Source organism: Phyllobates terribilis, unplaced genomic scaffold, assembly GCF_046119375.1.
Source record: "Phyllobates terribilis strain yellow unplaced genomic scaffold, ASM4611937v1 Scaffold_3__8_contigs__length_932513732, whole genome shotgun sequence".
Taxonomy (NCBI): Eukaryota; Metazoa; Chordata; class Amphibia; order Anura; family Dendrobatidae; genus Phyllobates; species Phyllobates terribilis.
The window spans coordinates 774,780,045-774,794,297 of record NW_027362763.1 but is presented as its reverse complement, the minus strand read 5'-3'; the positions used below and the strand labels follow the sequence as shown (position 1 = coordinate 774,794,297).

General features: G+C 40.2%; 1 protein-coding gene across 1 annotated transcript in view; it reads right to left on the bottom strand.

Moving 5' to 3' along the window:
- Nucleotides 1–14,253, bottom strand: part of FERMT1 (FERM domain containing kindlin 1) — a 79,967-nt gene that overhangs the window by 12,443 nt on the left and 53,271 nt on the right. Inside the window, exons 8-11 of the mRNA XM_073672254.1 lie at nt 13,826–13,957; nt 8,611–8,660; nt 5,269–5,393; nt 230–336 (exon numbers count right to left, since the gene is read on the bottom strand). Of these exons, the coding sequence (XP_073528355.1) occupies nt 230–336; nt 5,269–5,393; nt 8,611–8,660; nt 13,826–13,957 (414 nt within the window). The remainder of the gene's footprint in view (nt 1–229; nt 337–5,268; nt 5,394–8,610; nt 8,661–13,825; nt 13,958–14,253) is intronic.

The following is a 14,253-nucleotide window of genomic DNA, read 5'->3' as shown; positions in this document are numbered from 1 at the left end:
GCTGCAATGAAACAAAGAATGAAAAATTTAAAGGGGTCTGAATACTTTCTGTACCCACTGTATAGTCCTAGGGCAGCTTTTCAAAGTATATTTACTCTGAAATGCAGTAGCAATCGTGCAGCCAGTTTCTCATTCATGCTGCCCCGAGTATGGGCAGCAAGAATCTAGTAAAACTTTTCTTTTAAATTATAATGCAGTAATGTTACCTGCTAATAATACTTATACTTACATTATCACATCTTAGATGTACTTCATTCATTCCTTCTGCAAATGGTATTAATAGCTTTATCCCGAATCTTCTCTGCGATACATTGACATCTGGTACAACTTCACAACCTGAGCATAAATGCACATGAAATCCTTCAACCCACCTGGAATTAATGTATTTTATAGCCGACTTAAGTACATTCGGTGTTTGCACTATCGAACTATCCTAAGCCTGTGACATGCATGTATTCATTCTCTTATAAGGTTTTGTCGCTCTCAGGTACACTGTATACACTATGAACATGTTTAATGGATATTCTCTTCTATCATCTTCAAGAGTATACCACCACCCTGCCTCCATGTACATCACTGGCAATATAACAGAATTTGATATGCTGGATTTCAAATCCTTAGCGCTGGTCAATTTCAAATAAGATTTCTTAAAATCTCATTCACATTTCTTTTACTGTAATGTGCAGCCCATTTTTAACTGAAATATCTGAACTGAAAATCTGCAGTGGCTATACCCCATGTGGACAATTTGTGCTCTAAAGCGCTTCCAATCAGGGTTGCCAAATGTCCAAAAATTACTGGATAGTCCGTAAAAATGTTTTTTTTTTTTCTAATGGCAGTAAAAGATCTTTACAGATTATTGTGTTTTTAATTTTCATGATTTTACAGTTCAGTCAATGCCTCTAAAGTATTCATATCAGTAAGCTGTAGTCATAAATCACCTACAATCTTAATGATGTATATTATGGCTTTCCAATATGTTCGTAAAAAATGTTGTCTTTCCCTGATTTTTGGATGTTATCCAGAAAAAAATCATAAATTAAGTTGGCAACTTTGCCTCCAATATTGGTTAATGTAAGCAATTTTACAGAGAAGAATAAGACAGAATTCCTCCATAACGGTGGTAAGAAATGGGCTGCAGTTGTTTGAAAGTTTTTGATTGCAGTTGGTGGCACATCCGGGTATTCCAGGGGTCTAGCTATAGGAGATACACGGGTACACAGCCCAAGAGTATCTCTACCACATACAGTGGTGGCCAAAAGTATTGGCACCCCTGCAATTCTGTCAGATAATACTCAGTTTCTTCCTGAAAATGATTGCAATCACAAATTCTTTGGTCTTATTATCTTCATTTAATTTGCTTGCAAGGAAAAAACACAAAAGAGAATGAAGCAAAAATCAAATCATTGATCATTTCACACAAAACTCCAAAAATGGGCCAGACAAAGTATTGGCACCCTCAGCCTAATACTTGGTTGCACAACCTTTAGCCAAAATATCTGCGAACAACCGCTTCTGGTAACCATCAATGAGTTTCTTACAATGCTCTGCTGGAATTGTAGACCATTCTTCTTTGGCAAATTGCTCCAGGTCCCTGATATTTGAAGGGTGCCTTCTCCAAACTGCCATTTTGAGATCTCTCCACAGGTGTTCTATGGGATTCAGATCTGGACTCGTTGCTGGCCACCTTAGAAGTCTCCAGTGCTTTCTCTCAAACCATTTTATAGTGCTTTTGGAAGTGTGTTTTGGGTCATTGTCTTGCTGCAAGACCCATGACCTCTGAGGGAGACCCAGCTTTCTCACACTGGGCCCTACATTATGCTGCAAAATTTGTTGGTAGTCTTCAGACTTCATAATGTCATGCACACGGTCAAGCAGTCCAGTGCCAGAGGCAGCAAAGCAACCCCAAAACATCAGGGAACCTCCGCCATGTTTGACTGTAGGGACCGTGTTCTTTTCTTTGAATGCCTCTTTTTTTTTCCTGTACACTCTATGTTGATGCTTTTTCCCAAAAAGCTCTACTTTTGTCTCATCTGACCAGAGAACATTCTTCCAAAACGTTTTAGGCTTTCTCAGGTAAGTTTTGGCAAACTCCAGCCTGGCTTTTTTATGTCTCGGGGTAAGAAGTGGGGTCTTCCTGGGTATCCTACCATACAGTCCCTTTTCATTCAGACGCCGACGGATAGTACGGGTTGACACTGTTGTACCCTCGGACTGCAGGGCAGCTTGAACTTGCTTGGATGTTAGTCGAGGTTCTTTATCCACCATCCGCACAATCTTGCGTTGAAATCTCTTGTCAATTTTTCTTTTCCGTCCACATCTAGGGAGGTTAGCCACAGTGCCATGGGCTTTAAACTTCTTGATGACACTGCGCACGGAAGACACAGGAACATTCAGGTCTTTGGAGATGGACTTGTAGCCTTGAGATTGCTCATGCTTCCTCACAATTTGGTTTCTCAAGTCCTTAGACAGTTCTTTGGTCTTCTTTCTTTTCTCCATGCTCAATGTGGTACACACAAGGACACAGGACAGAGGTTGAGTCAACTTTAATCCATGTTAACTGGCTGCAAGTGTGATTTAGTTATTGCCAACACCTGTTAGGTGCCACAGGTAAGTTACAGGTGCTGTTAATTACACGAATTAGAGAAGCATCACATGATTTTTCAAACAGTGCCAATACTTTTGTCCACCCCCTTTTTTAGGTTTGGTGTGGAATTATATCCAATTTGGCTTTAGGACAATTCTTTTTGTGTTTTTTCATTGAAGACAAATTAAATGAAGATAATAATACCAAAGAATTTGTGATTGCAATCATTTTCAGGAAGAAACTGAGTATTATCTGACAGAATTGCAGGGGTGCCAATACTTTTGGCCACCACTGTAGGAACATATCTGTATTGTAAATGGCACATGACAGGAGCTTCAAGTTCCGCATTTTGAGGTATTCATTTTAAAGGGAATTAATTCACACAAGGCCAGTTGTTGAATAACATACTCCGATGAATTAAATTATTATTTAAAGCTATCACCCGTACATGATATGTCCTATGTAAGGGCAGTATATTACAACACAGATACATTTTTAAAATTGCGCACCTTTTCTGTTAAGCGATGTTCCCACATTGAGTATCTGGTGAGTTTTTATTATTGAAACCACCAAACAAAGAAAATAATAGGTGTGTATAATATCTAAAATTTTTAGACTTTATTGAAAATTACCAAAAAAATCAGAATAAAAGCTCGACTGAGTATGGAGGACAACATAATGCATTTATATAGTTATGTCTAGTTTCCATGATATTTAATCACAAACAGTCCAAGTACCTATTTTTATATAGTATGCAACAACATTCAAAAATCAATGCCTCAATCGCTACTTTATGTATAAACAATGATGCAAAAAATCAGGTTCATTAAAACTGATACCACTTTATCAAATTGAATGCAGGAAAATAACAATGAAAAATTTACATATGTTGCAGACTCATGTGATATGTGGTCCCAGTGCCCCGACGCACGTTTTACCCTCTAGTCCGACAAACCCTTCTCAATCCATAGGTTTCTCTTTTTTAAAATAACTACACTTATACTCACCTCTGGAGCCGTTTGAGCGGTGTTTGCACTGTCTCTCCAGGCAATTGCGTAACAGTATGACATCACGCGAACCCTGTGGCCAATCAGCGGCCGCTTCACCCTGTACTCCTTCAGACATATCACATAAATCCGAAAAGAAGAGCGAGAGCAACAGCGCTCACTTCTTCCGGATGTAAGCGATTTAAAAGGAGGAAACATACAGATTGAGAAAGGGTTGTCTGAGTTTTGGACAATGCCTTTAAGAGAAACTTTACTCCTTAGGATCCCCAGTGATTTTTCCCATAATAGAAAGTTTTCTTTTGATAGAAAAATATTTTGATTGTACCAATATCGGAGTGGACGTCTGATATTTGTTGTGTCTCTAGCCGCCATTACTGAGAACTAAGTTTAGTGCACTAGGATCCTCACATTGTTCACCAGCTATTTTTGCAGACCAAGTGATTAGTACAAACACGTCATGGTCAGCAGGTTAGAGGTCCACAGTCATTTGTGATGAATGTTGTGTCCTTGTGGGAGTTGTGTGAATCTTGGGATATGCTGTTTATTTTAGAGACTCCTCTCCTGTATTTTCGTAGATACAGCACTTCAGTCTTTGTGTTTCCAGTTGGAGATGAGAGCAAATATTTTTAGCAAAGCACCTTAAATGGTACTGAGTGACACACTTGTGGGTGAGGGTCACACACATAAGATGCAGAAATCCATGCATATGCTGAAGGAATAAACCCATTCACATGCTGCATCACCACAATTTCTGCAACAAATCTGAATTGTGTAAATATACTCCGAGAAAGAAAAATTCTTTATGGACAATTGCTGTATCTTATTTTGCTTTATTGGGAAAGTTTTTTTTGTTTTGTTTGCATATCATGGTATATAGTTTTTATCCACAAGCACTGCAGAACTGGTAAAAATGGCCAATCTCTAAACCAACGTGGCCATGATAAAAGTGTGACATACTATTTACCAGCAGCAGACATAGTCAGAAAAGTGTCATGTGCAAGAACAATATATGGGCCCTTTGCAATCGAGTAGCTCATCATAATGCACCGGTCCTGCTGCTTTGGAGGTGGAAGAGGGTCTCTTAGCGCTTGAGCCCATATGCGGCAGCAGAGGCACAGGTTGCACCAGTGGTATGTCCGCCCCTGCTATTTATATACTCACTATAACTTGCTACTATATTGTATACATCTTTTGGTATTCTTATATTAGATTTACGCTTTGTATTCTGACCCGGCTTTGTTCCATATTTACTCTTTTGCTTAACCATTAAATGCCTTTCTGAATGAGCCCACTGCTGTTTACTCTTTTGCCTTCCATCTCTTCCTGACCCTCTAGACTTTATCCCATCTATGCACTTAGCTTTTAGAAGTTTGTCATTGTCCGCACCTCTCTGGCTCTTACTTGGCTTTCTGACACTCCTTACCCAAACTCTTGGCTACTATGTAAATGCAACCTGGGAGTCTCTGCACTGAAGGCCAGATCCCTGTACAATAGTGAAAATGTGAACACTACGCTGTTTTGGGATCAAGTAAGTGACTTGTGTGGTAGCCCTTTTGAGTTTATGGACAATGGTTTTATAGTAGAGGACTCCAGTGACTCATGGTATACATAGCTCAGGTCCTGCAGATGACTCCATACCTCTATTGCGGGAATTATTTTTGTATGTTTTCTTACCTCTCAGGTTCAGTTTTTCAGCAGGTTCTCCATGAACAGCTTCTTTATTCTTAAAATAAGATATGGAAGTATCTTTAAAAACAAACCAGTATTGCTTGTAAGCTTTGAGTGTTAGCTTCTTAGGTCTAAAGGCAAACAGAAACAGGTTATCAGCTCCTTGTACGAGCACTATAAGACTTTGCCAGACCTCACCTATATTGATTGAACATCATCATCATCAGACAATGTAGTCCTATTAACACTTTACCATTGTCCACTTGTTATGGTCCTTATATACAGTACAGACCAAAAGTTTGGACACACCTTCTCATTTAAGATTTTTCTGTATTTTCATGACTATGAAAATTGTACATTCACACTGAAGGCATCAAAACTATGAATTAACACATGAGGAATTATATAAGTAATAAAAAAGTGTGAAACAACTGAAAATATGTCTTATATTCTAGGTTCTTCAAAGTAGCCACCTTTTGCTTTGATGACTGCTTTGCACACTCTTGGCATTCTATTGATGAGCTTCGAGTGGTAGTCACCGGAAATGGTTTTCACTTCACAGGTGCCCTGTCAGGTTTAATAAGTGGGATTTCTTGCCTTATAAATGGGGTTGGGACCATCAGTTGTGTTGTGCAGAAGTCTGGTGGATACACAGCTGATAGTCCTACTGAATAGACTGTTAGAATTTGTATTATGGCAAGAAAAAAGCAGCTAAGTAAAGAAAAACGAGTGGCCATCATTACTTTAAGAAATGAAGGTCAGTCAGTGCGAAAAATTGGGAAAACTTTGAAAGTGTCCTCAAGTGCAGTTGCAGAAACCATCAACCGCTACAAAGAAACTGGCTCACATGAGGACCGCCCCAGGAAAGGAAGACCAAGAGTCACCTCTACTTCTGAGGATGTTTATCCGAGTCACCAGCCTCAGAAATTGCAGGTTAACAGCAGCTCAGATTAGAGACCAGGTCAATGCCACACAGAGTTCTAGCAGCAGACGCATCTCTACAACAACTGTTAAGAGGAGACTTTGTGCAGCAGGCCATCATGGTAAAATAGCTGCTAGGAAACCACTGCTAAGGACAGGCAACAAGCAGAAGAGACTTGTTTGGGCTAAAGAACACAAAGAATGGACATTATACCAGTGGAAATCTGTGTTTTGGTCTGATGAATCCAAATTTGAGATCTTTAGTTCCAACCACCGTGTCTTTGTGTGACGCAGAAAAGGTGAACGGATGGACTCTACATGCCTGGTTCCCACTGTGAAGCATGGAGGAGGAGCTGTGATGGTGTGGGGGTGCTTTGCTGGTGACACTGTTGAGGATTTATTCAAAATTGAAGGAATACTGAACCAGCATGGCTACCAAAGCATTTTGCAGCGGCATGCTATTCCATCCGGTTTGCGTTTAGTTGGACCATCATTTATTTTTCAACAGGACAATGACCCCAAACACACCTCCAGGCTGTGTAAGGGCTATTTGACCAAGGAGTAGAGTGATGGGGTGCTACGCCAGATGACCTGGCCTCTATAGTCACCAGACCTGAACCCAATCGAGATGGTTTGGGGTGAGCTGGACTGCAGAAGGCAAAAGGGCCAACAAGTGCTAAGCATCTCTGGGAACTCCTTCAAGATTGTTGGAAGACCATTTCCGGTGACTACCACTTGAAGCTCATCAAGAGAATGCCAAGAGTGTGCAAAGCAGTCATCAAAGCAAAAGGTGGCTACTTTGAAGAACCTAGAATATAAGACATATTTTCAGTTGTTTCACACTTTTTTGTTAAGTATATAATTCCACATGTGTTAATTCATAGTTTTGATGCCTTCAGTGTGAATGTACAATTTTCATAGACATGAAAATACAGAAAAATCTTTAAATGAGAAGGTGTGTCCAAACTTTTGGTCTGTACTGTATAGTTCTATTTATTGGCACAGTGAATTACATGGATAATCAATATAAAAAGCTGTTTTTATAAAGATAAGGATCTAATATTTTTACCACTCTGCTACTGTAATTTGCAGCCGATTTTTTAACTGGAAAATATGGATGCTAAATGTGTGGCTGATATACGCCATATTGGCAATTTGTGTTCTAAAGCACTCCAATTAGGGCTGTAATCCAGGGTTGATGTTATCCAGAAAAAAAATCATAATTCAAGTTGGCAACCTTGGCTCCAATGTTGTTTAAAGGGGTGGTCCAAAGTCCAAAATAATTTTCCTCCTAAATCTCTATCTATTTAATGCCATAATCCAAACTATTTTCAAATATATTTGACTTAAAAATTCCCGAACCTTCCCCAACTATACTAACTACTTTTTTTTTCACTTCCTTTTTGATGACGCTTCATTTGAGAATCCCAGTGCATGCTGGGATACTAAAATGAAGCGTCATCAGGGGGCAGAGGCTGCTGTCACTGCCGCAGCCTGTGGCCTCTCCCTGAAATGAAGCGTCATCAGTGACTCTTGTTTCTAGGGCTGGACTAGTCCCTGCACGCTGTGCACGGTGTGATGTGCACAATGACAGCGCACACTCTGTTGGCGGATCAGATCAGCAGGAATAAGCTAGCAGCTGAGTGTGTTGTCAGAATACCCAGCGTGCAGAGACCAGCACCGTCCCCACAAGGTACGGTGGAGACAGAAACAGAGATCCGGTGCTCTACTCACATCTGCCACAGTGTCTATCACCCAGGACCCAGGATGTCTTCAGAGGGGGCAACAATGCAAGTGCCGCACCCTGTGACGTCCTGTTCCGGGAGGGACAATGGAGGCTGTGGAGAGTGAGTACAGCCCTAACCTCCTGTGACGTCACGTTTGAGTGTATCAAAGGAATCGTCCGTCAGAGGAAATACAGTAAAAAGAACCAGTTGCATCATTTTGGCTCAAAAATATCATTGAATACAACCAGACAAAAAAGAAAAAGTGACTTAAAACATTGCAAATAACGAAATAATATTAGATAGTGGCAGAACTTTTCTTCATACAGCAATTAAGGTTGATGAATTTAAAGAATATCTACTCAATAAGTTATTAAAATAATGAAATGTTTTAAATAATACATTTATAAAAACGCATTGTACATTATACTAAATTGTAAATTACTAATGAAAATGCTACTTATACTAATTAACCATACCATGCCTGGCTGCATAACGTAAGTGTGAAACTGGGCTTGGTCAGGAAGCACAAATGTTTACTCAGGTTAATGATTAAACTGGTGGCAAAGCTTTGAAGTTTGCAGAGAATTTCTAGATGTGGTGAAGTGACTGATGTAACTATTGTTCTGTAAAGATTAAAAAGGATGGAAAAAATGTCTGAAATGGTTGGAGAGACTAAATGCTTGATGATGCGACTACAAACCTGAAAAGTTTAAGATTATCAGCAAGTTTCGGAATGTCTGTGATATCCTCCTGTAAAATAGGTAAAAGAATAATTATACATTTTGCTAACAAGAATTGCTGTTAAAGGCGCATATTATTTCAGTAGCCAATTGTAACATATCCACAGGATATCATTTTGGAACTATATACGTCACTACGGGAGGTTGGATGCCAGAGTAAGATTACACTCCATATAACAATAGGCAAGTGACTCGGCACTCCTTTTTGAATTTGATATAAATGGACATTCGTCAGATGGGTTGCGATATTTAAATATTAGACAAAGCTAACACAAGTAATCACAAAATGTAGTTTTTAAATGAAGGTCTTTATGATTAAGGGAAAAAGAAAATCCAAACCTACAGGGCCCTGTGTGAAAAAATTATTGCCCCCTCCCCCCTTTAAAGGGGTTATCCACTACTAGGGCAACTCCTTCTTGATCAAAATGTATGGCCCCCATAAAATAATAAAGCCTATACTCGCTCTCGCGGTACCGGCGGTGCGGTGCTGTTGTTGTTACACTGGCGCCCAATCAGCGCTGGAGTCACTGTCCCTTCTAAAATGAAGAGAAAGTTGGAGATCAGTGGCGCTCGCACTTCCTCTTGATGTTCAATCCGTACGTAGGCGTACATAGGTTCAGCACTGATTGGACTCCCGCGTCACGTCTCACAACAACAGCACGGGAGCCCTGGGGAGAGCGAGTGCCGACACCCCGGGAACGGCGCCAGCATGGGAGGTAGGTATAGGCTTTATTATTTTATCGGGGCCAAGCGAGAGGTATGAACAGGGGTTGTCCAAGTAGTGGACAATTTCTTTAAAACATAAATTAACTGTGGTTTATCACATCTTTGGGAAGCGGAGTTCAATTTCCCTAGCCACACACAGGCCTGATTACTGCCACACCTGTTCTCAATCAAGAAATCACTTAAACGCGACCTGCCTGGCAAAGTGAAGTGGACCAAAAGATCCTCAAAAACTAAACATCATGCTGCCATCCAAAGAAAATCAGGAACAAATGATAAACAAAGTAATTGAGATCTATCAGTCTGCAAAAGGTTATGAAGCCATTTCTAAAGCTTTGGGACTCCAGTGAACCACAGTGAGAGTCATTATCCACAAATGGCAAAAACATGGAACAGTGGTGATCCTTCCCAGGTGTGGCCAGCTGACCAAAATTACCCCAAGAGCGCAGCGACGACTCATCCAAGAGGTCTCAAAAGACACCACCACAACATCCAAAGAACTGCAGGCCTCACTTGCCTCAGTTAAGGTCAGTCTTCCTGACTCCACTATAAGAAATAGTGTTAAGGGAAAAATGGCATGGATGGCAGAGTTCCAAGACGAAAACCACTGCTGAACAAAAAGAACATAAAAGCTCGTCTCAGTTTTACCAGAAAACATCTTGATGATCGGCAAGACTTTTGGGATAATACTCTGTGGACTGATGAGACAAAAGTTGAACTTTTTGGAAGGTGTATGTCACAATACATCTGGCCTAGAAGTAACACAGCATTTCAGAAAAAGAACATCATACCAGCAATAAAACATGGTGGTGGTCTGGGGCTGTTTTGCTGCTTCAGGATCTGGATGACTTGCTGTGGTAAATGGAACCTCGAATTCTGCGATCTACCAAAAAATCCTGAAGGAGAATGTCCGCCCATCTGTTCGTGACCTCAAGCTGAAGTGCACTTTGGTTATGCAGCAGGACAATGATCCAAAACACAACAGCAAATTCACCTATGAATGGCTTAAGAAAAACTAAATTATGACTTTGGAGTGGCCTAGTCAAAGTCCTGACCTTAATCAGATTGAGATGCCGTGGCATGACCTTAAAAAGGCGGTTTATGCTCGGAAACCCTCCAGTGTGGCTGAATTAAACAATTTTGCAAAGATGAGTGGGCTAAAATTCCTCCAGAGCGTTGTAAAAGACTCATTGCCAGCTATCGCAAACACTTGATTGCAGTTGTTGCTGCTGTGGTCCAACCAGTTATTAGGTTTAGGTGGCAATCACTTTTTCACATAGGGCCCAAACATAGGTTTGGATTTATTTTTCCCTTAATAATAATGACCTTCATTTAAAAACGGCATTTTGTTTTTACTTGTGTTATCTTTGTCTAATATTTAAATTTGTTTTGTGATCTGAAACATTTAACTGTGACAAACATGCAAAACAATAATAAATCGGGAAGGGGGCAAATACTTTTTCACACCACTGTATATTTAATATCTATTGCAACCTGTCTGACGAAGGCCCATTATTGAACAACCAAAACGTTATCTTTATTTTGGATTGTACAATAAAATTCACCATTTATCTCAAATTTAAAATGGAGTGCTGAGTTACTTATCTAATATCAACAGGATGTGGCAAATATATGTGACAAGGCATCCACTTTACACAGACTAGATTCTGTACATATGGTCGTGACGCTGCCTGGTATTGCAGCTCAGTTCTATTCATTTGAAATACATCAGATCCTATAACAATAAAGTGAGAACAGTCACAAATTCCTTAGGATAAAAATGACCAGCCCAACGAATCTGACAAATTATTCAAGATTTATACAGGGACCACTAATCTCCGTGGAAAAGCGGAAGTTAAAGGGGTTCTCCGGGAATAGAAAAATAAATAACTGCAGGAAATGTCATTTTAAATAAATTCCTAAACACATTTAATTAGCAAATCACAGTAGTTTTGTCTCGGGAGGTAATCACTATAGAATTAAAACGTCCATCACCTTGTTGCACTGACAGAAACCTGTCCTAAAACGTTAGGACAGATGCCTGTAAGCATGTGCAGTAGGAAGCCCCAATGCTGTGACCTGGAGATACTTATCTTGTTATTCAGGATGACAGGGCACACAGCAGTGTGAGCAGCCTCTTCTTACCTCAGCACCTCTGGAATCTCCTGTAGTATTAGTGGAGCATATAAACGAGGGCAGAGCTTCCTCCTGCACATGCTCACAGGCTCCTGTTCTAACATTCTAGGAAAGGTTTCTATCAGTGAAACATGGTGGCAGGGTGTGGCAGGGTTGACAGAGTCATACTGAGTTCGGCTGTAGAAGGTCGCTGTGATTGGCCTTACAAACATCTCCCTGATCTTTTTATGATTCTTCTCTTTAGGACCCAGCGGTGATCCTCACATTGCTTGGGGGTTATACCATTCCCTTTAGGACCCTGAGGCATCCTCACCTTTCAAATGTTAATCAGCAAATCAGTACTTCCTTGCTGTGTTCTTAAATGCAGTCAGATCCTCAGAGAGTTGCTGGTGATAGTGTGTTATACCTATTCAGGCCTGGGATTCTAGTAGTCGGCTAGAATTACCTTGGAGTTCCTTTGTGGATTGCTGCCATGCTTTCTCCAGTGTCATCTTGGAGCTAAGTGTATTCCCCTGTTTGTTTCCCCTGTGTGTAGTCTAGTTGGTAGTGGGCTTGGCTCAGTGCTCACCCTTCCTGCTCCCTACCTAGGGCCTAGTCGTAGGGTTAGCTAGGGCCAGGTTTCCTGCTTGGCGATAGGTGCAGAACCTATTTAGGGTCTATAGGGGAGTTAGGGTGTATTGTTTAGATCTGTTTAGGGGCCTCCACTCTCCCTTTCCCTAGTGGTAGTGCTCCCTCCCCTTTTTCCCGTCGTTATCCGCTGGGTTCTCTCCATATCTAGCATGACACTCCCTAAGCAAAACAATTGTGATTTGCTAGTTAATTGTATTTAGGAATTTATTTATACTGACACTTCCATTAGTTATTTCGTTTTTACTATTTCTGGAGAAACCCCTTTAAAAATGATCTGTCACTAGGTCAATAGTGACCATTTTTTTTTCTTCTTTTATTCCTGCTATTTCCCTTTTCTTTCCAGTCTACCATATGGTTCTAGAGACACAGGCCTTTTTATTTAGTACTAATTTGTATGGTCTTTACCAAGGGGATGTGGCTCACAGGATTCTCAGGGGGGCATGTCTTTATTACCCCGTGAGCCACGCCCCCTTAGTATAGACAATGCAAATTAGCACTAAATAAAATAGCCCATATCTCTGGAATCATATGATGGATTTAAAAAAACAAACAAATAAAAAATGGTATAATGAGGGGAGCAGCGAGAACAACATGAGAGCAACAACTATCCCCCTTTGACATAGTGACAAGTCCTCTTTAATGATATTTACCTTCCATATAACAAGAGAAGCAAATGGAAAAAAGAGGACAATAATTATATTCCATTTAAATGGCTCCACATTTAAAGGGAATCTGTCATCAGGATTTCACTATCCAAACTATTTATATGTGCATGCTGCTCTTTCAAATAATATTCCAGCAATACCTTTACATGGCCAGTCTATTCCTCCATTACCGAGAAATCAGCGTTTGAATTGATATGCAAATGAGGGTGAAGATCTGAAGCCTCTGTCACGCCAGCTCTATTTCCAGCCCAGCACTGCCTCCTCCTACTTGACTGATGGCTACTTTGCCTAAAGTCATAGAGCATAGAGGCTGTCTTTCCAGTAGGAGGAGGCAGCGCTGGGAAAGGTATAGAGCTGGAGTGACACAGGCTTCAGATCTAGAGCCTCATTTGCATATTAATTCAAATGCTGATTTCTCAGTAACGGAGAAATGGACCGTCTAGATAAAGGTATTACTGAACTTGTCTTTATAAGAGCTACATGCGCATATAAATAATTTGGGCCGTAACAGCTTGCTGACAGATTCCTTTTAAGTGTTTGAGATCATAAGTGCCAAGTAAAGGCACCTGAAACTTGTAAAATAATATTTAACTGACCTATTATGATGATATAAGTCAGTGACAGTGTGTACTATATTTACTATGAGGGTTTCGACATATAATATAAACTTAGTAATTATCACAGATATAATCCCATAAGTAGTGATGGTGTCTACATCCCATACTGCTGATATAATGCGTTAGGCTTAAGTGGATATGGTGTCTAGATCCCATAGTTACAAGATTGTCTAGCTTACACATATAAAAGAATACAGGGGCGGACATATCATTGGTGCAACCTGTGCGGCCGCACAGGGACCCAAGAGGTAAGGGGGCCCATTTATACCTCCAAAAAAGGTAGAATTTTGCATTTTAGGAGCTCTGGGGCTGTAAAGGGCCCATATATTGTTCCTGAACAGGGGCCCTTTTCTGTATGTATCCACCGATGAGAGAATACAAAATGCATCAACATCAAAACCTACCAAAATTTTGTTGGATTTTCCTCCTTCCAGGGCTACTTCTAAATTAGAAAGAGCTGCTTCAATTTCATCTGTTTCTCCATCTGTCGTTAGCTCAATTGACTCCGCTGATAGCGATAATTTGCTTATGTGGTACTATTGTAGATGTAGAAGAAGTTGTAGATTAGGGACACATACTTACACATACTTTCTAAGTCATGTTAGTGAATATATAACAATATATACATGTGTGTAGCTTGCGGAAGCTTCAATCAATCAGAGGTAATAGACAGAAAAACATCAATAGATTGATATGACCTCCATAAAGATATAGTGATAGATTTACTAAGACTGGTGAAGTAAGATGCACAACGTTTTTTAAGAGTAGCATACCTCCTAATAAATTTGACCAAACTTATGCAGGCGTAGAATTGCACTACAAATGTCACCAA